Here is a 24,541-nt window from a genome sequence, read left to right on the forward strand (position 1 = left end):
GGAGAGGTAAGAAGAACGTTGAATGTCTTGTTAGCATATTTTATTCAGATTCAGGATAGGAATGGTTTTGCTTATTGGGAAGGACAGGCACATGATGAATACAAAGGCTGCCTTTGGAAGCTATGCCTTATCCGTTGCTTGGGAGGTACAGTGTGCTGTTGTCCATGCAAATATATAATGCGTCTACTCAATTCCAGAGTCATGATCTTCCACGTCGCAAGAATGTAATGAAAATCAATGTCAATACACAACATTGCCCTAACAATCAGAATGATAATGGTCGGTTTGAGTGATTGAATCGAAATCGATTACTTTACCATTTAGATAACTTGAGAAACTGGTGGAACCATAAACTTCTTGATAATTGGCTAAGAATTGACCAAAATCAGGTAAAAAGTTGGTAAAATTGATTGGCTTAAGAATTGTTATTATTTAGTTATTAATGATAAATTTTTTATCTCGTAAAACATGCAATATGATTTTTGTAAGTTAATTTAAATTTTTATGTGATACTTTTTATGATATTAAATTAATTTATCAATTAATATACTATATATTAATATAACTTTAATTATTATTTATTCAATGTTAATTTAATTATATTTAAACTAATGAATCATAAATTAATAATTTTTATTGATTCAATTATTAGTCTAACTTAAAAATATGATTAAAATACATATTTATTTTATATAATTCACACTCATTCACAAATTAATTTTTATACATACAAAATTTACAATTTAATTTACATATGAGAGTGTGTTATGTTACGTTTTAACTTTTATCCTTATGATACTATTAACACAAGTCACTGTTTATAGAGTTGCATTTTCTTAATAGAGGTATAACAATAAGATTAAAACTATAAAAATACTTGTACAAGGATTAAACATACATGTTTTAAGGAAAGATAATAATTTATTAATAAGTGAGAATAGTAAAGATAAAATATTTATTTTAATTTAAAACTATTAGTAAAAGGAACTGAAAATGTTGGATAAAAAATTATTAAAGTACTGTGTTTTGTGAATGAAAGTGATTTGTGGTCCCAATTTTTCAAGCTATGTTCCAAAGAGAGCATTCCTTATGCTTTTGCCTCATTTAGAAGGCTGAAATTGGATTGGGCTGCATTTCTTTTTATTCTTTTGTTTTTGCTTTTTCAGAAAGCAATTAGTTTTTCCTGTAATTTTCTAAAATTTGTGTACGTACATTTTAAATTTTTTTCTTTTAATGCTTTTGATAATGATCACCTAAACTTGTAAGAATATTTCCTTTTCAAACTTTATTTATGTGTTGTGTATCACAAGTTATATTGTGAATTATAGACGAAGATATTTAATGATGAACTTGTCATCACAATTGACCATTACCGGCATCTGTGAAGCCACATAGTTCCTCAAATTTGAAATCTTCTGCTTTTTCAATGGAAAATGATGTTTGGATACCCCTGGAGTGTGTTGATTTTAAGAGGTAAAGATACAACAAAGAAAAATAATAATGAAGAAGCAGAACTTTACATGATAAAAGAATAGAGAGTGATAATATTAGCTGGAAAACATTCATAAATACATGTTTATTGTAATGCAACTTAATTATAAATATATTCAGAAATATCTGACTAGGAAGTAATATCATATCATATAATTTTAGCTATCACTGAAAAATATAAAATAATTTATCTACTATTGACTATGACAAATTTTAAAAAAAATAATTTGATTTATTCAAAATAAAATAAATTGAAAAGCTTTATAAAATTATGCAATATCTAATATTTTCAATGAGTGTAGCTAATCAGGCATGGAGAAGTGAGACGGAATGATTGAGAGATAGAATGATAGATATAATAAATGATATAATGAAAAATCAAATGTATACCTTTTTTTGTCCTCACATATAACTCACTCTTAAATGTGTAGCTTTTTATTTTATGGCTTCATCTCACATTGCTGATCCTCGATATTTTCAAGAATTATAGAATTTATCCTTTTTTAAAATTATTTTTCTATGATGATTAAGCTTTTGTTTTAAAAAGAAAAATTAATATTATCTGATTAGATCTGTATTTTTTTTCTCTAACAAGATAGAAAATTAGAAATAGCAACATGCCCTCTCCTCCTTTGAAAGCTTTGCTAACAAATTACATCATCCATCTCCAATGATGATTTATTCAGCATATGAAGGATTTGGATTTTATTTATTGTTAGAGTAATTTTATAACATTATTATCTAGCTATTTTTTTGGATACATTTATTATCTAGCTGTATAGTGTCTCATTATTAGTTATAAATCTATCTACAATGTCTTTGGGGTACTACTAGTTAAGAAATTAATACATAACTTTATATTAAATATCATAACAGGATTGATTATAAATCATAATAGAGTAAATTGATAACATTTTTCTTTTCATAAAACCTTTTATCTTTAATTTCTTAATCATTGTTCTAGTAGACTTATTTACTTTTTTTTTCTTTTTAGTAGAGCATTTTAATTATGTTACCTAGTGTTTAAAAAAAATTGTTACCTAGTGGCTTTAAGAATAGTATTAGCAAACTTTGAAAAAAAATATTTATTTTAAAAAGTGCCAATAATATACTGTGATCTATATATATGGCATTTCACCTAATAATTAAAGTTTTTTTTTAAAAATATGTTGTAAAGATTATTTCTTTTTATTTTATGAGTCTGGCTTTAATCAAAGAATTTAAAAAATTATTAAAAATCACGTTGTGATACAATTAAAAATAATAAGAGGTGCATTAATATAATTTTCTAAAAAAAAAATTTTTTTACTTTTGATTTTTTAACGAGTATTCTAAAAATATTGGTTCGCATATACCTTATTTATACTTAATCCAGTATCTAATAATTTTTTTTAGCATTCAAAAATTATTTTTTTTACTTTCCAGCAAAAAAACACATGATCCATTAAAAATTATATAATTCAAATTTACCCCAGGCTATGGACTTTTGATATCAATTCAAGACGTACAGCCATGTCTTCAGGACATATATGCAGGTTTCTTTTATTGCTCATCCATTCTGATACAACACAAACAAAACAATGGCCCAATAATAATCAGATTTATGGATTAACTGAAAGGTTCAAGACTATGCACACTTGAACACATAATGTAGCAATGGTAGAGCTTAGAAGGGGCTCTTTTCCCCCCTCTTATAGGGAGAAACCATAGCTACATAAGGCTCCTTAATTGATCTTGCTTACGGATTTAGAACCTCTTATGTTAATAAGTAACATGACAATGTCATAATATGAGAGAGAAAGACACAAAAGTAGAATTATTCTACACAAATAATGCTAAGTTCTGCTATAAATGGTTCATTATTTTTCCTCTCATAACATGATAAAATATAGCGAGATTATAGTGATAAGGAAGATGCGTTGGGTTTGAAGTTTGTTATTTGTTGATTGATGGTAGTTCTTTTTATGTAAGTCCAAATTAGTGTTCTAAATGAATTTCACCCCTTCAATATTTTCATCAAGATGAGTATAACACACTCAATCTCTAACACATTATTATTAGTTAAAGCTAATTAAAAAAACCATAAAATTATACGTGACCATTAAACGTCATTTCATGAATCTGCATAAATTTTAACTCTTAATAATAAAAAATGTCGTTAACATTTCTTTTTAATCCAAGTACACTTTCAATCATATACACGATAGATATATGGCTAAATAAGAACTATCGTTTGGGTAGAGTTAGCCTTTTAACCCAAATTTAAGATTGTTATTATTAATATTATTAAATTCAAACTCACTATAAATATAAAAAGCTTTTCACGCCATCAATCATTGTTTTTCTTTTAGAAGTGTAACGTAATTCTACCTAAGAAATAAATGTAAGTGGATCAAAACACATCACGAGGGGTGTTGCAAAGATTCAATTTTGAGCGAATGGTGTTCATCACTTTCTGCTGCAGTGCAGTGGATTAGGGGAACCTAAAACCTAGAATGTGAAGTAATGATACTTTACGTATGTACAAATCAGATACAGTTTAATATGAGTTGGATGAACTGCACCAATTGCATCATTTTTCAACTACAGTGAATCTAGACCCCTCTTCATCTTGAACTTCATCGGTCTTTAGATTGTATTCTCCTTTTATCAGATTGAAGGCATTTGTTTCTGGGATTTCACCATGCAAATAACTGAACAGTCTATCAAAGGTAGCAGCAGAGAAATGACTTGTTTCCCTACATATCCTTAGAATCTCAAATGCCAATTCCAAATCTCCCTTGTCTTTAAAGTGGTCAATGCATGCAGCAAAAGTAAAAGGGCAAGGCTTCCATCCTCGTTGACTCCCCGCCATGACTGCTTTCTTCATTGTTTCAACTGCTTTATCCATTTCATTACACTTGTAATAGCCATGTGCCAGGCTACCCCATATACTTCCATCTAATTTCTTGCGTCCTTTTAAAAGCCTCTGAACATAAGCTTCAGCATTTTCCAGCAGACCGTTTTTACAATAAGCACTCATCATCACATTTGAAATTCTGAAATCAAAGCATGTGTTTTCAAATTCCCATTCCTCCAAAATCCTCTCAGCTCCATCAATGTCATCCAGCTTCGCCAATGCTGTTAACATAGATATGTAACTTGAGTTGCGGGAACTATTTAAGTTTTTGCACATACTCCAAATCCGATACACATCATCCTTTTTCCCAATAGCAGCATACATAGTTAGAAGAGATTCATAGGCTGCCCTCTTTTTCTTCTTTTTGATTAATTGCTCTGATTTCTTCAACATTGCCAAGGACTTCTCAAATTGGCCAGATTTAATATAGCAATGTGCTGCAGATGAGAAAGTGAACCAGTCCACACGTGCCAGGGGATCAGCTTCCATCTGGGTCAGTAACTTCTCCATCTCATCTACGTTATTATTGGTCACATAGGCATTCAGCTGAGTAGTAAGTGTAAAACTGTTGTATATGTTCTTCTCTTTCATTTCTTGCATTAGAGCATCCAATTTCTCATATTCACCTATCCGAGCATAGAGCTTTAACAAAACATTATAACTCAGCACTATGTCTACTGCATGTCTGCAAGCATACTCTTTTATTTTTAGCATGATAGCCTCCGCTTTCTCTACAAAGTTATGTTGAGCATAACAATTCAAAAGAGCACCGTAGACCTTAAAATCTCTCGAAGTGTCTGAAATGCTACTAAAATATTTCTCTGCCTGATCTAGGCCATGGACTTTTGCTATCAAGTCAAGTCGTATGGCAATGTCTCCAGATAATAAATGCAAGTTCCTTTCATCGCTAAACCATTCTGATACCTGCCACGTGCTAAAACAATGATCCAACAATTATTGGCCTTGAATGCCATCATATCAAATAAAATGTTCTAGTCAAAGCAGAACTTGAGCACTAGATTATTATAGAATATGTACATGTGAAACAGAAACAATGTAGTTACTTCCTTTCATTTACACCTTTAATTTACGTCCTATGCATAAGTTGGATCCACCTGCAGTTTTGGTGGGAATTGCAGGCGAGTTTTCTCGCTTAAGCAAATTTTTTTTTGACTAAAACTAAAATTACTTTTTACCAAAACCCTCTTAAGCTAGAGGGTCCCGTCACAACTGTAGCTGATCCAGAATCCGCATAAGTTTGTGGTTCTAGTACCCAGTATAGAATCATGTACAAGATGTATCTTGTGAAAATGTTTTTTTAATATGAAAATGAAATGATAAATCTCACCATGTATGAATGGCAAGAATCCAATTTTCTTAATTTACGTGACTTTTTAAAATATTTGTATACAACAGATTTTAACACAATTCGTACTAAGACGCAATGACTGAGATTTGTTCTCCCATTCTGACATAAAAGAGCATTCACATCTAACACGTTTCCTATATATGTTAGAATTTCATACAATAAAAGGTGGCAAAATTGCATAAAAGGCAAACAAAAAAAAAGTAAATTTGAGAAGCTAACACAATATAATTTGTGAGAATATGAGTAGTGAAAGAAAAGAACCCGTTGAAATCAACAAACTGAAACGAGTACTTAAAACACGTTCCGAATTATGATACAAAAGAGAAAAAGGAGCAACGTAGTGGACCTGAAGGGCATGGTTGAAGCGACGATATCGTCTGAGTTGATTGACGAAAAATTGGAGCTGAGAATGTTTGATGTCTCTTCCCTCTTCAACCCATTGGTCGAGGATAGGAGCCATGGGCATGGTGGGGTCTTCAGCCTTCGAAATTCGAAGGAAGAGGGAATCGATTGGAGTTGAAGATGAATGAAATAGACGAGAAGCGTTGCCGTTAACGCCGCACAGGTTCCATCTTGAGCCAGTGAGCTTCATCATTTTGGTTTGTTGCTACCGCTGCAATTTGAAAGTATTAAGTAAAACCCTGGCCAGGGTTTAAGGATCTCAGTTCAGAGGTTGAAGAAATTGATTTGGGCACTCTCCCCCTTTCTAACCTTTTTCTCATTTCTGCAGTTTGCACACAGTGGATCCCACCCAGATTGACCCAAAGAGTTTAATTTCAATAATTGTAGATGAGTTCATTTTAAAAATAATAATTTGTTATAAAAATAAAATAAAAAGTAAGGATAAGTTTTTAACTTTTAAGTACTTAAAATCATATCAAGAAGTAATAATAATAGAATAAAAATATATTTCTATTTCATTTAAAATGTTTATAAATATTTTACTATTATATTTTTTGTTTAAAAAAATTATAAAAAATCATTTTTAAAATAATAAATATTTTCCATAATTTTTTAACATGTATTATTAAGCCATCCATAATGGTGAAACTATGCTTTCACTCTAACTAGGAGTAATGAGATGTTGTTCAAGTATTAGATATTATTTAATTATTTTAATTTTCAAGTGATTTTAGCAAGAATTAAAAAAGTGAAAAAGAGTGGAGTAATGAGACATAATTGGAGTTAAATTGAGTTTAGATTATTTGTCAATTTTAAGTAGTCTACCTTTCACCATTTTTTATTCACAACATTGATTTTAACCAGTGAATTGCTAGGCAGGTGAGCACATACAAGCAATTTAATTCTAGTTCCTTTTTCACTTTCAAAATTTCATAAAGCATTGAAACATGCTTCCATAGCATGTTATTTTCGAAAGCCTCAATAGGAGGCAAAAGCTTGTCTCTATTCACTCGCACCACGTTCAACCCCAAAGTACTGTTATTGGTTCAATAAACTTTCCCAAATACATCATTGAAATTCGTCATTTCATTATTCCCTTACGCAAAACGAATTAAGGAAAACAGTGCTCACATCAAAACCTGAACTTTTTCTTCAAAACCTGAACATCAAAACTTTTATAGGAGACAGGTTCAATCTATCTAGCGTTGGTGGATCTTTTTCTTCACTATTTGATTTATCTGAATAATACGTTCAAATCGAAATGAATATCATGATTAAGAAACAAGCCCATGATCATTGATCCTGACCATCTCCACTCAATACTCGCGTAAACTAGCACAAAAATAATTGGGTTTGCATCCGAATCCTGAACCATATAATTTTCAAATTTCCAACACGCCCTAATAAAAAGTAAAAAATAATGACAAAAAGAATGGTATAAAAATTATATATCACATAAATTGAGTCAACAAAAACAGAAAGATCTGGAACTTAATTGGCTCCTCACGAACAACTTTAAATACCAATCCATAGACACTCTAAAATTATATCCGTAAAGACGGACAAAAGCAACCCAAAAAGGGAGAGAGGGACAAAAAAATAGAAGAAATAGCTAGTGACATAGAAGACAACTTATATCAAACCAAACCTATCAAAATAATACAAAGCATAAAAAAAAAAACCAATAAAGTGAATTTGAGATAAGGTATGCAATTGATATTACAATTAGAATCAACGTTTGATATGCTTGACTTTGTTCCACCCTTTCTTGCATGAATCTCCCACAATCTTCACCCCTTTTTTGAACAAAACCTTGATCTCCTTGGCTCTGTCCTTCATCTGCTGTTCAAACCCAGCCATAGCAACAATAGACAAAAACTCTTCAAGAGAGAAAGACAAAGGAAATCTTGGGTTGGTTTGAGAGCGTGAGACAGATTACAAGGTGGTAGAAGCAACTTTAAACAAGCATGTCTAGTGGGATCCAACGCATCACCTGACACGTGGCGTTGATCGGTGTGTGCCGCTTCCTTGAACTTTGATCTGAGCCGTCCATTCATGCCTACGTTGATTGCGGGATAAGCATAAAGTCCAAGTCTCGTTCTATGATGTGTGGTGAGTGGGGACCACGCCAGTGCCAAGGTTGTAACGCTGACACATCTGAAAGCAAAGTGAGTTTTGCTGGGCCCCATTGCTAGCTCACTCTGTTCGAATTAACTTATTTACTGGAATCTTTAGTTGGAGATTAAAAACACTAAAAATAAAAGGTTGAGAGTGAAAGGAAATAGACGAAAAACATTTAAGAAAATTATATTTTTTATTTTTTATTTATTTAAACAATTTTTAAAAATAACAACTTTTCTTCTTCTTCTTTTCCCCCTTCCTATAGTTTTGTTTCCACGTTCGATCAATCTATATACCCATTATGGTATTTGTTTGTATGTCTATCTCGTTTTAAAAGAGTCTATTTTTCTATAAATAAATAACCCCTCACCCACCACACATTCCAATAAATGAGAGTGAAGCAAATAAAAGAAAAAAGAAGGAAAAAAAAACGAAAAGTAAAAAAATATAATGAGTAATGTGATAAATAAATAAGTATTAGTGTGAAAATGTAATTATTATAAAATAAATAAAGAAGAATAAAAGGAATTTCGTTTTGTCAGTACGTATCTTCAATGCATTAAGAAATAAAATGTATTATTATTAGAATATTTAATTTTTTTTATTTAAAATTCCTTTTTAATTTCTTAGTGAAGTAGCATTATGAAAGAAATGCTTATTGTAAAGCCAGGTTGGCTATTGGCACAAGTGATGCATAAAGTGGGTGTCTAGAATCCAGAATCCAGCAGATTGATTCGTTAGCATAGTTGGAATGTGAGGAAGATAAGAATTTGATTGTGTAGTCAACAAAATAATATATGAACAATAAAGTTGAATAAAGTATAAAAATTTCTGCATGGAAAGAAGGATTGCACCTCAAATAATACAAGGAAAAGGGGGTTCAATATTATAGTTTGGGTAGAATGTCTCCGGCTTCATGTAATATTTATGTGCTGTCCACCTAACTTGAAGAAAATTACTTATAAAAAGAATTAAGGGGCATTGAAGAAAACAAGAAAAGTTAATAATCCAAATCATTAGTTAAATTAAAGAGTGATTAATCGATATATATACTTCCACAAAGGCAAGTTTCTTGGCTTATTTATTTATTTAATATAAATTTAAAAAAAAATTCAAATTAAAATATAAAAAATAAATTTTCTATTTGCCATATCAATAATAGTTTTATCTTTATTCTAGATTAAATTAATTTTTTATTTTTAATTAATGAATTTTGTTTTAAAAAGAGATGAAATTCTTGTAACTTAACATGTATAGATAATTTTGTTTAGACATAAGACGAAAAAAGAAATTTTAAAAATTATACCACACTCAAGTGAGGCACAATCCAACTAGATGATTTTGTTCCACATAACATAACACACTTGCTTAATGATGTTGGTGATGGAAAAAGAAAGAAAAAGATAAGCATGTTGTGTTGTGTGTAACAAAATTATCTGATTGAGTCATGTGTTACTTAAATATGGTAAAATTTATGAATTTTTTTTCTTTCGTTTCATGTTTAGACAAAACTACCTATACTTTTCACGTTATGAAAGTTTTGTTTTTTTTATACAAAATTAGTTAATTAAAAATAACTTTTTTAATCCAAAATAAAGATGAAATTTGTTGTTATTTTAATTTGAAAATTTCTTTCTAAATTTACATTAAACAAATAAATAAGCCCAAGTTTCTTCTCAAAATGTTTTCCAATTTGTTTGATGACCTTTTTTTTAAGTTACTGAGCCCGCGCTGAACCAACTCACCAAGTTATTTGATAGTTATGGTAAAATATTTATATTTAATGACTCAAATTATAATTGACCAAAAAAACTGAAATAAAAACAAAAGAGAATCAACTTTGATAATAAGGTGGTCCATGTACTATTTGACACACAACATTTTTTTAGGTAAACACATTATTATTAGTGACTAAAGATACTAAAATTTAAAAAAACTAAGGATTAAAATTAATTTCTTTTTAAATAATTAAAAATTTATCAAATAGACTCTACTTATGTTTAAGTTTAATATTATTATTTAAGGTCTAAGAGGAAATAGTAGTGAAAAAGTAGGAGAGATAAACGAGCTAGTTCAATTTCGTTAAGTCTTGGGAGTATATCAAATAGAGGAAAGGTTTTGGAGTTCTTCCACTCGTAAATTTCCCAATTTCTATTTAAATGTTAACCATGATTGGTGACATTTAGCATTATGGTAGAATATTATTGGGACAGATTACACAAGGATCCGTTGCTAAGAAAGACACGTGATTTCTGCACCAATCAACAAATTGATTTAAAATCATTGAGCATTAACAGAAGAGGATATCAAAACCCTTTAAAAGAAGGTAAAACAGAAAATGTCAACAATTTTGCTCAATTATTTCAGTCAATATAATTTAATAAAAATAAGTTATTATTAAGGTCAAAGCATTGTACAAGGAATGTATAGCAATGGAGGAATTCAAATTCCCAGTCCAGCAATAAGAGCATCCAAGGACATATCCAATGATGAACAATTGAAGAAAGTCCTCACCAGAGAAGTGAATTGCACTGAACATAACTGAGCTTATGAAAACAGCTTTTTGCCACTCCATGGTAGAGGAAAGTGATGTCAACAAAAATCCCCTATAAACAACTTCTTCCAAAAAGGGTGTGACAATGCAATAAGCAACCACACAGGACACCCTTGAGATGTCACTATTTAAGAGGATATCCTTTAGTATGGGGTTGTTCACAGGCTGCATGCATATGGTAAAAGTTTAATTAAAGAAAAACATAATCATTTCTTAATTTTCAATCCTTCTCAGCATGTTAGTACACAAGCTTTAAAAAAATTGCAAAGTTTAGAATAACTACATACAGAATCATGAAGTTTGGTGGGGGAGGGGCCAGAGAAATTGATAGTTCCATGGTTTGTAATAATAATGCCTCACATTCCACAGCTCACACAGTAAAGTACTAAATTTTGCTATCAAATAGCGATTCGATATTTTCCACAACTGATTTAACCTACTGAATTAGAATTCGAAAATTATTACACAGTTTTAAACCATATAGCTCCTTTAGAGCATTATCTAACTTGTAATTCAGATGCCAAACACAATCTTACTTTTTATTTTCAACTTTCCAAAAAAGTAGTTAGCAGCAAGAAGCAATCATAACCCTGACTGCTTCTGTTATCAGGTTGGATCTTATTTAAAACTGGATAAGACAATTTTTCTGGCAACTATTATCTCTGAGCCTCCCCAAATTATAAATACCATGCATGAAGATATTATAACTCTGATATTAAAAAAGAAACATAAGAAACGTAGAAAAGAAAAATGCAAGTTGATAGGAATTTGGATTTCTTTTAAGTAATTAGTATCTTACAACAGAGATAAACCTTTAGAATTTCTCAAGACAGAAAAAGAAAAGATAACACATGTCATTCAATAGACCTATAACTTCCCTCCCACATTTCCCTTATATTTTCCACACCTATTGCCATGTAGACAAGTTTGTTATAGCCCAAATACCTCATTTGCCGCATGGTCTAGCATAGTAGTCTAGGACAACTTGCATTATGTGGGGTATCTTCACTGAGCCAAGGTTTATCAATCATACCAATGTACTAATGCCAAAAAAATAAAAAAATAGAGCTTGTAAGAAAGATGTTTACAAAGTGAAAAAAAAAAACATGATGAAGTTTCTGATTCACCAACTGCAGAAGTATTGGTATTGAACATTATGACGTTTGAAAGAAGATTCTTGATGGTGCCTTGAGATATCAAACTAATAAGACACATTTGGTATAGGACACCACCTTGTGCTTTACAAAAAGTAGGCCATGCATTAATTGCATGGCAAGTCCTTCGACAAATAAAGAGAAATTATCTAACACTACTCACAACTTCATCCCAGTTAATCTCCTCCTTTTTGCCAATCTCAAAGTTTTCACATTGTTCAATCAGTCACCTTAGCCTTTGTTGGTTGTTTACTTTTAGAAACTACTATATTTGCAAACACTCCTCATTCTATTAAGCCTTAACACACCCCCACACCCCTTGGTGAATGTGTGCTCCTTGTTGTTCTACTATGTAAGCTATGAAAGCGGCAAAGACAACGGGAGGATAGTTACTACTTTTGTGTTAGACATATATAGTTTATATTGTTTTTTCCTGCAAATGATAAGAAATAATAGGAAAAAAGTACAATCACCAACCTTGGAGCCAAATAATCTGTCAGCAAGTAGAGATGTCAGGAAAATCAGAAGAACAAGAAACCCAAATCCCAGAACTGATGACAAAATCCAGTTTCTCTTGCTCAATAATTTGTTATTTTTGAAGAAATTTGAAAACTTGTATTGTGGCTTGGCCGTGTACTCCAATAAAACAAGAGCTCCATTAAGCTCAAGAATTTGAATGATGAGAAGTGATAAGGCCTACATCAGTGTATGAAAAAACTGTTAAAACATCTAAAGCTAAAACACTTTGTAGCAATGAATCTAATCTCTAACAAAATGTAAATTCAGAACATACTCTAGATGAAGGGCCATTTCTAGTTTATCACATAGAAACACAAGTTCCAATTGAAGCTCTATTGCACTGCCTTAAAAATTTCTACTGTACACACTGGACAAGTGGACACTAAAGCACCGTTCAGAAAAGAAAGCTATCCCCAAGCATTAGAAGTGGGAGGGCAGTAAAATATCTTATAAAGCAACTTCCAATTCAATCATACAGAACTTAAAAAAAAGGACTATTCATCTATACTATTGTTTGGGTCAGCAGAGTTATTAAACATTTATTCAATAAATTTTTACTATATGAAAATTTAAAACATAAATTTCATGATGAAATTTATTAAATTAAATTAAAAAGAGTTTATTTAAATAAATTATATTAAGAAGCTTAATAAACTTACAATAGTTAAGAAAAATGCTAACAGCAGAGTTTTTAACAAACTTCTTATAATTATTTAGTTTATTAAAATGCCATGCAGTTATAAAAAATAAATAAATTATGAGGCAAGTGCTTTGGCCTTTTTAAGAAATAAGTCAACATGCGTTGTGGAATGACATTTCAACAAGATTGAATGGTTATTTTCACGTTGTAAGGTGTTCGAAATGCTCCTTTAAAGCAATAATTATAATAAGAGTAATCATCTACTTTATTTATTTAATAAAAAAATAAAAAGATAATAAAGGTGACCTGAGTTTGTGGGGGAAGAACAGGGTGTCCGTTAAATAGTGCAACGACGGATAAGCCTCCAAAACTGAGAGGAATATGCAGAGTGAATAGATAGAGTGCAATAGAGCTCCATATATTCTCACTCTCCCATGGACTATCCTCTGGCAACGCTGAGAATCCCTGTAATTTGGAATAACAGAATAAGAAGATTGGATTTGATAATTAAATAGCATTTTGTGTATGTCCTACAGAACAAAAATATATTCCTGAGAAAAGGGTGTGACTTGTTCTTCTTTCCCTTTGCAAAAGATCTTGAAACAGTTGCGTTGGCCCAATTGAAGTTTTGGTGAACATTTGAGGCCGTTGTTTGAGTTAGGGAGGTGAAAGAAGAAGAAGGGTGTGGCCACCTTATTACCGACAACATTAGCCTCCTCAATCCTTAGTCTTAGATTCTGGTGTTCAGTTTGCAGTTTGCACCCAAAATTCATGCTTCCCCCGGCATATCATTAGTATTCAGATTTCGGCGTTATGTTGTCTGTATAATACTCTTCTACCGTTGATTTTTGATATATATATATAAAATTAAAAATTAACGATTAGGATAAACTTAAGTTAATATAAATTTTTTAAAATTTATACCGGTATAAATAAATCCTGTCGTATATATATATATATATAATTTTTTTTAATAATATAATAAATATTTAATATTTTTCATTTAATAATTTGAAAGAATTAAGAATTAAAAAGTACCAGATGAAAAATATTCATACATAGCCCAACTAACCAAAGAATGACTCTAATTACATGTTCGGAGTTTCATTAATTTTGACGTTGGACAACTAACCAAAGATTCTCCATAGTGTAAGGAAATAGAATCTGAAAGTTCTTTTACTCACGAACGAGTCATGGTGAAGGTAGAGATTGTTGAGCTTAACAGAAACTGGGCTAAGACAGTGGAAGAGATTGTAAAATTGGAGAGAAAGATCTTTCCCAAACACGAATCACTTGCTTCATTTTTTGAAGACGAACTGAGAAAGAAGAACAGTGGATTGCTTTATCTTCACGTAGATGGTGAACTTGCAGGCTATGTCATGTATTCTTGGCCTTCTTCCTTGTACGCTTCAATCACCAAGCTCGCAGGTTCCAACCCCACTTCGTTTTCTTGATCAATTTAAGTCTCAAACAAATGGTTGCATTCAGAATTTCAAATTTCGTCTTTCTGATAACTGTTGTATTTTCGTTCCAAATTCAAGTTATGTTCATAACCTGTTTGATGAAATTACCCAATTTAAATAGATTGAAGCTTTTTCACTACTTGTAAAGATGAGACTATTTTGGTCTTCTGGGTTGCCCTCATAACCCTTAGCTAGTGAAGTACTTGTGTTGAATCTTCAATTTTTTGGTTATTTACAACATGGGTGTGCCACATTGTGGTTTTGCTAGTGAAGGAGCAATGGAGGATGCGAGGTCACGGAGAGGCTCTACTGAAAGCAGCAATTGAGAAATGCAGGACAAGGAAAGTTTCGCGCATAATGCTTCATGTGGATCCCTTGAGGACTCCTGCAGTGAACCTTTATAAGAAACATGGTTTCCAAGTTGACACTTTGATTGAAGGCTACTACTACTCAGATAGAAATGCCTATAGGATGTACTTGGACTTCGATTCCAGTTGAAATGAGAAATTGAATAAACATTTTATACACAATTTAGAGAACATTTTTGTAACAGTGTTTAAGGAGTCATGAAAGGCAAGCATTTAATAGAGGGCTTGTGGTTTTACTTTTGTATTATTTGAAAACTATGTTCTACAATTGTCTCTACTGAGTTCGGATTCTCTCCATTTCCTTCACTCAATTTTCTCATCTAACTATCAAAATTATTACAATACAAATTTTAATTTAAAATTATTAACACTTTCAAAATTTTATCAAGTTTCAATAAATTTTAATTAATAACTAAATAATGTGTTTGAAAATATATTAAAAAAATATGTTGCTAAAATTTCTCATAAAATGATATAAACCTTATCAAATGATACAAGTCCTACTTTTATATTTAATGAGCCTTGACGAAATTTCTCAACAGAGTGAAACTACAAAATTTTCAAATGGTTTTTTTCGAAATTAAAAAAGGAAATGCAAGTAGACCAACAAAAACAGCTTTGCAGATGATGTTGCTGCCCAGGATCGAACTGGGGACCTTTAGTGTGTAAGACTAACGTGATAACCACTACACCACAGCAACTACGGTTCACTTTTCCCAAAGAGTATTTAAATTACAGATTAAAATACATGCTGACGTCATAATCGCTTGAAAAACTCATGGCCATAAAATAATCAAATGAAAACAAAAACAAAAACAACCTCTTTGGTTTGTTACATCGGTGGATACGCGGTGGAGCCCTAGATTTCAAGCTAGGGTTTATTTGCATTCTAATTCCATCTTGTAGTTTTGCTTTCATTCGATTCAGGGGGTTTAAATTGTTTGCATTTTTTCAAATTTCGGTGAATTTGGATTTGACAAAGAAAATGGTGAGGGTATTGAGAAGCTGCCTACAATCGATATTGAAGCTGGTGAACTCGGTGATTGGGATGTCTGGGTTAGCCATGATTCTATACTCTGCTTGGATGATTAGGGTTTGGCAGAGGCAGATGGGTGAGCTTCCCTTTGGTCACGATTCTGATTACCCACCTCCGTGGTAAAAATCTCTTCCCCCCCCCCCCCACTTCCTTTTTTTTTTTGTAGCCCCTCTTTCCATTGTGTGGACAGTGAGAAAATTTTGGAGCTTGATGGACCCGTGAAAGTAAGATTTGAAGATCCTGGACTCGAATGTTGATTGGAGCAGAGAAAAACATTTCAAAAAGTTAAATTAAATATTGGAAATTATTATTTGGTTTAATGTTATTAATGGTTTTTCTTTTTATTGCTAATGTTATTAATGTATTGGATGGAAGATAATATTTTAGACAATCAAAAAGTTAATTATTAACTGGGAATTTGTGTTTGTCATGATAAAGCTGTGGAATTCTACTTTCTGTTAACTTCCAAGCTGTTAATGGAATTGAGAGACCCAATGATTTCAATGGAGTTATATGTCCATTTTGAGAAGCACATTGGTTGGCACCTAAAATTTGTATGTTTTGTTCAACATTTTAAATTTAAAAAAAAAATGCTAATTTTTGTCAATTTTTTGAGAAATAATCGTTTTCAAATACACAGTATTTCTAGCTTGTATGATTCTTGTTTAAATTATAAAGTTTTCTGATCTGGCTGTGAACAACTTTTTTTTTTCTCTGCAATCAGGTTCATTTACACGTTTCTTGGCCTTGGAGTTACATTCTGTGTAATCACTTGTTCAGGTCATGTTGCTGCTGAAACTGCTAATGGCTGTTGCCTGTATTTGGTATCCTTTTCTTCAGTTTACCATTATACTTTCAACCTTGATGCACAAATACATGTACTGGTATCAGATACGGCTCTGATGCAATGCAATGATATGTAATTTCTTAAAAATTAGGTTGTGCCATTACAAAATTGCTCTTACGATATCTTTAAGCAACTTCTTAAAATCTAAATTAGAGACTTTTAATTTTAAAGGCTAAATGCATATTAAACGATAAATAATTTTAATAATATAAATAAGGTAAAAATACTATCTGTTAATAGTGTAAATGAGGAAATGTCTACTGTTGCTGAATGTATTGATCCCCTGTGTACTTAATGATTTAATTTTCAGCACTTTTTACTTAATTTCACTTCTGCTAAGTATTAACCAAATACAATTTTCATTTCTGAAACCTTTATTTTGCCACACTGAATTAGAGACTTTCAATTTTAGGTTCTAATGCATATTAACAAAAAACATATTTTAATAAAATAAATAATACAATAAATAAGGTAACTATAATCAGTTCATCATTTAATTGAGGAATGTTTTCTGTTGAATAAATTCACTGATTTCTTGTGTACTGAATGCTTTTGGCACTTGTCAAATAAAACCACTAATATTTTTCAGTGTGGAAACTTTTAATTTTGTGCACTGTATTGAGCTTCCAACATTAAGATTGTGTTCAATTGCAAAAATATCTCATTATGTGACCATTATGTCATTAAGGCACTATAGACCTTGACTGCTCACAGTATATGTTGTTTGTGGTTTTGCTTCTCATGCTAGAGGCTGCAGTATCTGTTGATGTATTTCTAAACCAGGATTGGGAGGAGGTATATTTTGTGTAAAAACCTTCCTCAGCAATGTGTTTGTTTATTAAATGCTATTGTACCCTTCTCTTCCTGTGACACATTAGATGGGTTAACCCTTGTCTAATTCATTTAAACCTGGAAATTGGAACCAGGACTTCCCGAAGGACCCCTCAGGGAATTTTGATCAGTTCAAGAATTTTATCAGGTCAAATTATGAGATGTGCAAATGGATAGGCCTTTCACTTGTTTCTGTACAGGTAATCTCTGTATGTGGCACCTGTGTAACGATTTATGACACTATTACTGTTAAAGCCTAATTACGGAGTGTCAAAACTTCTTACCATGGGTTCCAAGATGATCACAAATTTTCAACACAATTAAGTTTCTCTTCTGTGAATAAAGCACACTAACATGGAAAACTTTGTCTACAAAGATTGAAAAATACCGAGTTTTAAAAAATATTATTGCTTTCTTGGATCAAATTTGGGGATGTGTACTACACAGCAGCAACAACTTTTTTCTTCTACACACATTTTATGTGAGCAAAGATGAAAGATGTGGCAGGGGACACTGTTTCTTTTTAACTTGATTCCTGTATTTCATAGCTAAATGTTTGAAAATATATTTTATTATTCTTTCATAGAAATAATCACTCCATGCCATTTGCATATTCTATGGTATAAAAACTTGAAGACTGGTCCATGCAATACATGATCACCTGGTGCATATTTCTTCTTGTGCTTTGTCACATACTTCTACTGACTACTTGCTGGTTTTGAAAATGAAAGATGAAGTTACTTTTGCAATTTTGGTTAATGAATGATGCATTGATGGATGGCTGTGTGGGCCGTTAACTAGCAGGGACTCTCCTTATTATTGGCAATGATACTCAAAGCACTTGGGCCACATCAATATTATGACAGTGATGATGAATACGCTCTTGACAGGGTGCCACTCTTGAAGAATGCTCCACCTCAATATGTTGTTGTTGATCCAGGGTATGGGCATGGACCTAAAAATGATGCATGGATTAGGAATAGTGACAAGGTAAAAAAGATTGGAATTCTTTAATTGATCATAATTTTCTCATTGAAGTCATCTTGGATTGAATTTCCTTTATCATATATTTTCCCTGCTTTGCTGCTAATACCTATTACCTATCAACCTCATTCTTATATGGCGTATCTATTGTAATTGGATTTTATTTAGTAACTATATATTAGTTATCTTAAAGGGATTAAGCTTAGTAATTTTTGTATTGTGTATTAGTCAGCATGTTAAATTATCTCTTGCATTTTAAATGAAACTTTTCTTCTTTCTTAATCAGACAAATAGGTAAGGTCATTGCTATAAATTGAACCTTGACGTTTGGAGCTATGGAAGGTGGGTGAGGCAATCCTTTTCGGTGCAAATGGGCTTAGATAAGGGACCTGTATGCTGGAGATGGATTAGCTATTAAATTAAAGGCTGTGGGAAAAACAAGTGCTTATCGTGACTCTTGCATCTGTTGCACCAATCTCTTACAGTTATGATCAAATATATGCATTATATGATACATGATTCATGTCTATAGATCGTGTATAAAATCCAATAATGAACAACCCCCTGTATCTTCTGTTGAAAGTATATCTAAAGTGGATCAATAGATATGAATCTATATTCTTTTGGTTAACTTGGTTACTCATCATTCATCGTGTAGTTTAAGTGACAAGTGCATCAACACAGAAACATCATTGTCCATTTTCTTGTGCGTCTTTTTTTCTGTTCAAACTTCGGACGTGATTGAATTCTCGTAACTTTTGCGTTATATAACTTTTATTGAATGTACTTCTAACACTCGAAATTTTAATAAATTTCAATTAATCGCTTGACCAAATGGGAAAGCAAATGGTTTTTTACAAGTATATTTGGTTAGACTTGATTTTGAATTATTGAATGTGATTTTAATGTGTGTTTAAATTCATTAGAACCAAATGTTATATTAAAAAAAATCATTAGAAAGTGTGAAAATTGATTTATAACTTTAAAACAATGCATTCTAGCTCCTAACTGAGATTTTACTAGTGTTGTATAAAGTAGTTATGTTTTTTAATTTGTTACTTTTTAACATTTTATACAAGAATTAGGGAATAAGTTTAATGTTTTGGTTTATTTAAAATTAAAATTATTATATAATTCCGGTTATAATTTTGATCTCTTTTTATTAATTATAGCTTTATTTTAAGTTAAAGATATAATTGTTAAAATAAATAAAACTATCTTAAACTTTTAAAAGTGACAGATAATTGAAAATAGAAGTTTTCTTAAAAGGAACGAAGGCAGTATATTCATGATAAGATCCATTTACACGGTTCTTGGCCCAGGGAGTTACATTGTATGTAATAATTTGTTGCTGAAACTACTAATGGTCGTTCCCTGTATTTAGTTAAGATTCATGTTCGTAGATCGGATACAAATTCACTGAACCTCTTCATGAGCATCGTCTATTAAAAGTATCTCATGAAGTTGGGTCAGGAAATATGAACCCATTATCTATGATGATTGAGAAAACAAACCCAATGAGAATGAAAAACAAAGGGAATGAAAAAAGGAATGATTTAATTTAAATTTTAAAATTTGATGCATTGCATTGCATATATATAATTTTAAGATTATTAAATTTTAATTTAATTTTAAAATTTAAATTTTGACTTCTCCATAAATTTTTCTCAATTAAAACATATATCACTTTAATTTTATCTTATTTAATATAATAAAATATTTTTATTTATAATATGTAACATTATATTTTAATTTACAAAATATATTAAATTTAAAAATAATCATATAAAATATTTTAAATTTTATCAATGGAGAGTCTGAAGGCTAGGTATCACTTAAACAAGATCTCAATTACCACGTCCAATACGTCCGGTTCAGATTCAATTAAACTGGATGGAAAATTGGGAAAAAAAATTAAATTTTTATTTTATAATTAATTTCAATTTAAAAGTACACCGGAAGCTCGACGTACAGAGAGGTGCACCGAAGAGGAAATTGTACCACACTGGTGGCCATAGTCATATTGGGAACCACCCTTTTGCTCCTTTCCGATATTGAATCCACAGGTAACCCTTCAATTTCAAATCATGCACGTTATTTTCAGTTTCATTAAAAGCTTGTGAATAAAGATCACATCTTTTTCGATATAGGGTTTTGATAATGGCTTGTGTCTGTGCTTGAGATATAAGGGTTCGTAGGAACTTTTGAGTTTATAGACAATACGGGACTCTGATGATAAAGTGTTGGGTCTCTTCAAAGAAGGGGCCGTGGTTTATGCACATGTTGTAACGGAAGCAATCCCTTTTGCCATGATTGATGAAAATTTTTGTATTTCTGCCAATTGCTAGAATGAAATCCCATCCCAGGTTTCAGCTTGGAATCTTTGTGTTTCCTTCTTGGTTTTCTAGAGAAAAAGGGGTAAAGGCTATAGCCAAATAGGATCACTAAGTGAAAATTTTTGTGAATCAGGGAAAAGGATAATACTTGACATAATATTCACTAGTGAAATTGTGAAAATACACGTTCTCTTGTTTTCTTAGATATCTGAGACTTTGACAGGCCTAGTAAAATTTGACTAGAAGTAAGTAATCGTTTAGTTTTTCTCTAATTCATAAAATATATAATGATAACACTACAATTCTACTCTAATATTACGTAAAACTTACTAAATCCCCCAAAAATAATCCCTAAGGAAAGTTCCAATAAAGTTAACAACATATAAAACTATGGTTGATCTGACCCTCCTTTTTTACTGAATGAAACTGTTTCAAGAACTATCCATGCAGCAAAATTTTGTTTTTGTTTTTGAAAATTGAATTTTCTGCTTTTGTTTTTTACTTGTACTCAGAAAAGGAATAGCAGTTGTAAACACACATCTTCCCGTTTATCCAGCTTATTCAGACAATCAGGTTTCACAACTGAACGCTTGAATGGTGGGTGTCCTCAAATGCAGCAGCTTCAGCAATGCAGGGGCATACGAGTGAAAGTCTTCAATGGGAACTTGGAAGGGGCGTTAGCGGTGATGCAGCGCAAGATGCAATCAAGTGGAATCGAAAGGATGATAAAGCAAGAACAGAGATTCCATATGAAAAACTCTGAGAAGCGAGTTTTAGCCCGAAAGAACTTGGAGCGGAAGATTCGATCTGAGGACCTAGCTAAGAAACTTAAGGCCATTATGATAAAAAAAATCAGGTAATTAACACTTATATCAAGGAACATTTTTTCTCCATTAGAACATATCAAAAAATGCACCTGAACCTTGAATCACTTTTTCTTTTTCCCTTGGTACTTTAAATACATAATGTTAGCTAAATGCCCAACATTATGCTGCAATGGTGTGAATTAAGTTACTATGTTATGTTTTCAACTGCAAATGTTGTTTCACTTGCTATTGATTATTGTCCATAGAGTTCCATGTAAGTCTCAGGCTTTTCTTCCTTTACATCACAGTTAATGGCTAAGGGTATCTCTGTATTTTAGTAATCTGAGTAAGAAAATAGGATCAAAATAACAAAAATGTGCTTATCTATTAGACTCATTTTCTCTATCTAACTTACCCTCTAGTGATATGTGGAATTTTGGCTGAAGTGAAACAATTTTTTCAGGATATCAGGTTATCCTGCAATGCTGACCTTTAAGATATTAATTTGGGATTTGTTGATTGTGTTCGCTAGTTTATTCTAAGTTTGGAAGTAATGGTATCATTGTGAAAACTTGTAATGCATGAAAGCACCTCTTCTCACAAACTATTGAAAAAGTTATGTCAAAGTTGACATGGCATTTAGTTATTCAAAAATTTAAAGATTGAAGAGGAAGCATTTGACCGTTAGGTTCTAACCTTCCAGATGAATTCATTGCCAAGGCATTTTTTAGTTTTTAGTATTCTCTCAGTGCTAATAATTGTCTCTCCTGTGTTTTTGAGTTGGTGTCATCATCTTAGAATGGAAATGTTAGTGAACATTTTTGGAAGTTTATAATAATATTGGGTACTTGAGAACTTTATTTTCATTATAACTTGTTACCTACGAACCATTAATCTATCTTGTTCCCTCTTCTGTGGAAAGCTTGCCAGGTTTTTACACTTTTGATGCTTAAGTATGATTTAGGATAAAATTAAAGTTCAAATTGGATCAAATGCATATTATATCATGCCAGCCTGTCGATTTTATTCCAGTTTTATTCCCTTTGGTCTTTGTGATGTTTAGATTTTATAAGCTTGTATTTTGCTTCTAATTGTACTGATATATATATATATATTCTGTTGCAAATGGCAGGGGTTTATGAGAATGTTGCACTGCTTTTCCCCAAAAAATGGTTGGTGTAAGTTGCAGTTATTTTGCAAGGTGGCTATTGCAGTTGGCCCGCTGTTTGAATTCAAATAGTGTATTAGGTTCATATGTATTTTGGTAACTGTGATTTTGGGTACCAGATTCATTGTTTAAATCTAATAAGCCATATAGAAAGTAAACATTTTATGCTGAGTGTGACAATGGTCATTTTGTGTGGTCAAGTCAAGAATCTGGGTGAACATATATACTGAATTTTCGTAGTTGTGATGGAAGCAATTCTCAAAGAGCAGTTGTTCCTTTTCTTTTAAATGGGATGTGTTCATCATATGATCCTTATAAAACAGAACTAACATATTTTATGGATTTCTAACCTGAATATCTTTTATTCCTCTTTTTTTTTTTCTTCAATCTTTCCTATTTTTGATTTTTTTTTTAATTTGAGCCAAATACGTGGTTTGCAATGTATGAATCAAATGAGGTTTTAATCGAGGAGAGAATAGCCAAGAGAAAGGAAGGAATTTTAATAGATGAAAAAAAATGCTTTTTTGATTTACAAGAGAAGAGGGGGAAAAATAAATCAATTTAGGTGCTTGTTACATACTTCTAAATTTGAAGTTTATTGAATACTTTTTTTAGATTATAGTAAGATATTAAAAAATATTTATATTTTTTAAAACAAATTAATAATTCTATTATTAAAATTAATTGATAAGATTGTTTTATGTATAAGAGAGTATAAAATATTTTTTCAATTCTCATAGCACCTTAGAATTTATCATAAATTTATTATTATTTATTTAAAGTGATTAAATATACTTTTTTAAGTTAAAGATAATTTGTCTAATTAGGTTGACAATTTTTTTGTCCTTTAAATTTCTGCCTTTTGAGAGGGAGTTAAGGTTGAATGATAAGGATTTTAACGTCACTCAAATCTCTCTTCTTTCAATTCTTTTAGTTTAGTTTCACTTTGAAAACTTTATGTGAATTCGTCTTGGTAAAAAAAGCAAAAAAGTACGTAAATGAGAAAAAAAAAAAAATCATAGACACCTTAGAATCTATAAGGAAATTAAGGTTCTCAAGTTAACTTTTCAAAACTGTGGCTTCGCTGTCACATACGACGAGTACGTCGTCATTCCAACAACGATGTGAGTTTAAATTTACAATTGTCATCTTCCGTTCATTTAAAATCATAGTATGGGAATGAAAATAATATTTAGGATCTAAGCATTACAAATTCAAGAAAAATGGTTTAAAAAATTGACTTCACGTCAACCAAGGATTAATTATGTGTACCAAACAATGCTACCATATACATTCACACACCAACCTTAATAGTGATAGATGCGAAGTAATTATTTAATTCATTAATAAAATAATTTACAGATAGATGTATAAATATTATCTTTACCGAAAAACATGTATCAATATTATCTCCTTAATTAATTCATATACAGGTCTTCCGTGTACATTAATTTTGAGTTCTTCACAATTCACATAACCGTTGCAATTACATTACAACCTTAATCTTTCTGGGTTTAAAAATTTGCAAATAATGAGTCAAGGTGGAAGGAAGA

The 24,541-nt window shown here is 31.2% G+C and overlaps 5 protein-coding genes and 1 non-coding gene across 7 annotated transcripts; 3 read left to right on the forward strand and 3 right to left on the reverse strand.

Moving 5' to 3' along the window:
• Positions 1-3,641: 3,641 nt before the first annotated feature.
• On the reverse strand, positions 3,642-6,480 carry LOC113858863 (pentatricopeptide repeat-containing protein At2g20710, mitochondrial-like). Its single transcript, XM_027491648.1, has 2 exons — positions 6,106-6,480; positions 3,642-5,314 (listed from the first exon to the last, which is right to left on the reverse strand). Exons 1-2 carry the CDS (start codon positions 6,352-6,354, stop codon positions 4,064-4,066), a joined length of 1,500 nt encoding a protein of 499 aa, XP_027347449.1. The 5' UTR covers positions 6,355-6,480; the 3' UTR covers positions 3,642-4,063.
• A 4,022-nt stretch (positions 6,481-10,502) lies between these two features.
• LOC113859685 lies at positions 10,503-13,922 on the reverse strand. The gene is made up of 5 exons (XM_027492396.1): positions 13,697-13,922; positions 13,456-13,610; positions 12,468-12,686; positions 10,797-11,001; positions 10,503-10,534 (listed from the first exon to the last, which is right to left on the reverse strand). The coding sequence occupies exons 1-5, from the start codon at positions 13,920-13,922 to the stop codon at positions 10,515-10,517; spliced, it is 825 nt and encodes a 274-aa protein (XP_027348197.1). The 3' UTR covers positions 10,503-10,514.
• Positions 13,923-14,337: 415 nt separating this feature from the next.
• On the forward strand, positions 14,338-15,110 carry LOC113860046 (putative ribosomal-protein-alanine acetyltransferase). Its single transcript, XM_027492670.1, has 2 exons — positions 14,338-14,577; positions 14,881-15,110. The coding sequence occupies exons 1-2, from the start codon at positions 14,343-14,345 to the stop codon at positions 15,108-15,110; spliced, it is 465 nt and encodes a 154-aa protein (XP_027348471.1). The 5' UTR covers positions 14,338-14,342.
• Positions 15,111-15,608: 498 nt separating this feature from the next.
• TRNAV-UAC lies at positions 15,609-15,681 on the reverse strand. Its single transcript has one exon. It is a non-coding gene; the product is annotated as a tRNA-Val (tRNA).
• A 101-nt stretch (positions 15,682-15,782) lies between these two features.
• LOC113858288 (tetraspanin-19) lies at positions 15,783-19,305 on the forward strand. 2 transcript variants are annotated; one of them, XM_027490850.1, is made up of 6 exons: positions 15,783-16,135; positions 16,741-16,840; positions 17,578-17,658; positions 17,790-17,894; positions 18,499-18,684; positions 18,965-19,305. In XM_027490850.1, exons 1-6 carry the CDS (start codon positions 15,966-15,968, stop codon positions 18,974-18,976), a joined length of 654 nt encoding a protein of 217 aa, XP_027346651.1. In that variant the 5' UTR covers positions 15,783-15,965; the 3' UTR covers positions 18,977-19,305. The 2 variants fall into 2 exon arrangements, with proteins under 2 accessions (XP_027346651.1, XP_027346652.1); XM_027490851.1 differs by having other exon boundaries at positions 15,805-16,135; positions 16,741-16,855; positions 17,614-17,658; positions 18,965-19,285.
• A 1,722-nt stretch (positions 19,306-21,027) lies between these two features.
• Positions 21,028-23,232, forward strand: LOC113859687. The gene is made up of 3 exons (XM_027492397.1): positions 21,028-21,096; positions 21,527-21,870; positions 22,953-23,232. The coding sequence occupies exons 1-3, from the start codon at positions 21,028-21,030 to the stop codon at positions 22,960-22,962; spliced, it is 423 nt and encodes a 140-aa protein (XP_027348198.1). The 3' UTR covers positions 22,963-23,232.
• Positions 23,233-24,541: the final 1,309 nt, after the last annotated feature.

The sequence above is a fragment of the Abrus precatorius genome, unplaced genomic scaffold (assembly GCF_003935025.1).
Source record: "Abrus precatorius isolate BTA unplaced genomic scaffold, Abrus_2018 Scaffold2, whole genome shotgun sequence".
Taxonomy (NCBI): domain Eukaryota; kingdom Viridiplantae; phylum Streptophyta; class Magnoliopsida; order Fabales; family Fabaceae; genus Abrus; species Abrus precatorius.

Bases quoted from the DNA above. Each gene is read 5' to 3' on its own strand.
- LOC113858863 (XM_027491648.1), bottom strand. From the start codon at position 6,354: ATGATGAAGCTCACTGGCTCAAGATGGAACCTGTGCGGCGTTAACGGC. The intron at 5,315-6,105 runs GTCCACTACGTT...AGCACGTGGCAG, and splicing joins GCTTCAACCATGCCCTTCAG to GTATCAGAATGGTTTAGCGA.
- LOC113859685 (XM_027492396.1), bottom strand. From the start codon at position 13,922: ATGAATTTTGGGTGCAAACTGCAAACTGAACACCAGAATCTAAGACTA. The intron at 12,687-13,455 runs GTCACCTTTATT...ACACTGATGTAG, and splicing joins TTCTTCCCCCACAAACTCAG to GCCTTATCACTTCTCATCAT. The intron at 11,002-12,467 runs GTTGGTGATTGT...ATATGCATGCAG, and splicing joins ACAGATTATTTGGCTCCAAG to CCTGTGAACAACCCCATACT.
- LOC113860046 (XM_027492670.1), top strand. From the start codon at position 14,343: ATGGTGAAGGTAGAGATTGTTGAGCTTAACAGAAACTGGGCTAAGACA. The intron at 14,578-14,880 runs GTTCCAACCCCA...TGGTTTTGCTAG, and splicing joins TTCAATCACCAAGCTCGCAG to TGAAGGAGCAATGGAGGATG.
- LOC113858288 (XM_027490850.1), top strand. From the start codon at position 15,966: ATGGTGAGGGTATTGAGAAGCTGCCTACAATCGATATTGAAGCTGGTG. The intron at 17,659-17,789 runs GTATATTTTGTG...AATTGGAACCAG, and splicing joins TAAACCAGGATTGGGAGGAG to GACTTCCCGAAGGACCCCTC. The intron at 17,895-18,498 runs GTAATCTCTGTA...GTTAACTAGCAG, and splicing joins TTTCACTTGTTTCTGTACAG to GGACTCTCCTTATTATTGGC.
- LOC113859687 (XM_027492397.1), top strand. From the start codon at position 21,028: ATGAAATCCCATCCCAGGTTTCAGCTTGGAATCTTTGTGTTTCCTTCT. The intron at 21,097-21,526 runs GTAAAGGCTATA...ACTTGTACTCAG, and splicing joins GGTTTTCTAGAGAAAAAGGG to AAAAGGAATAGCAGTTGTAA.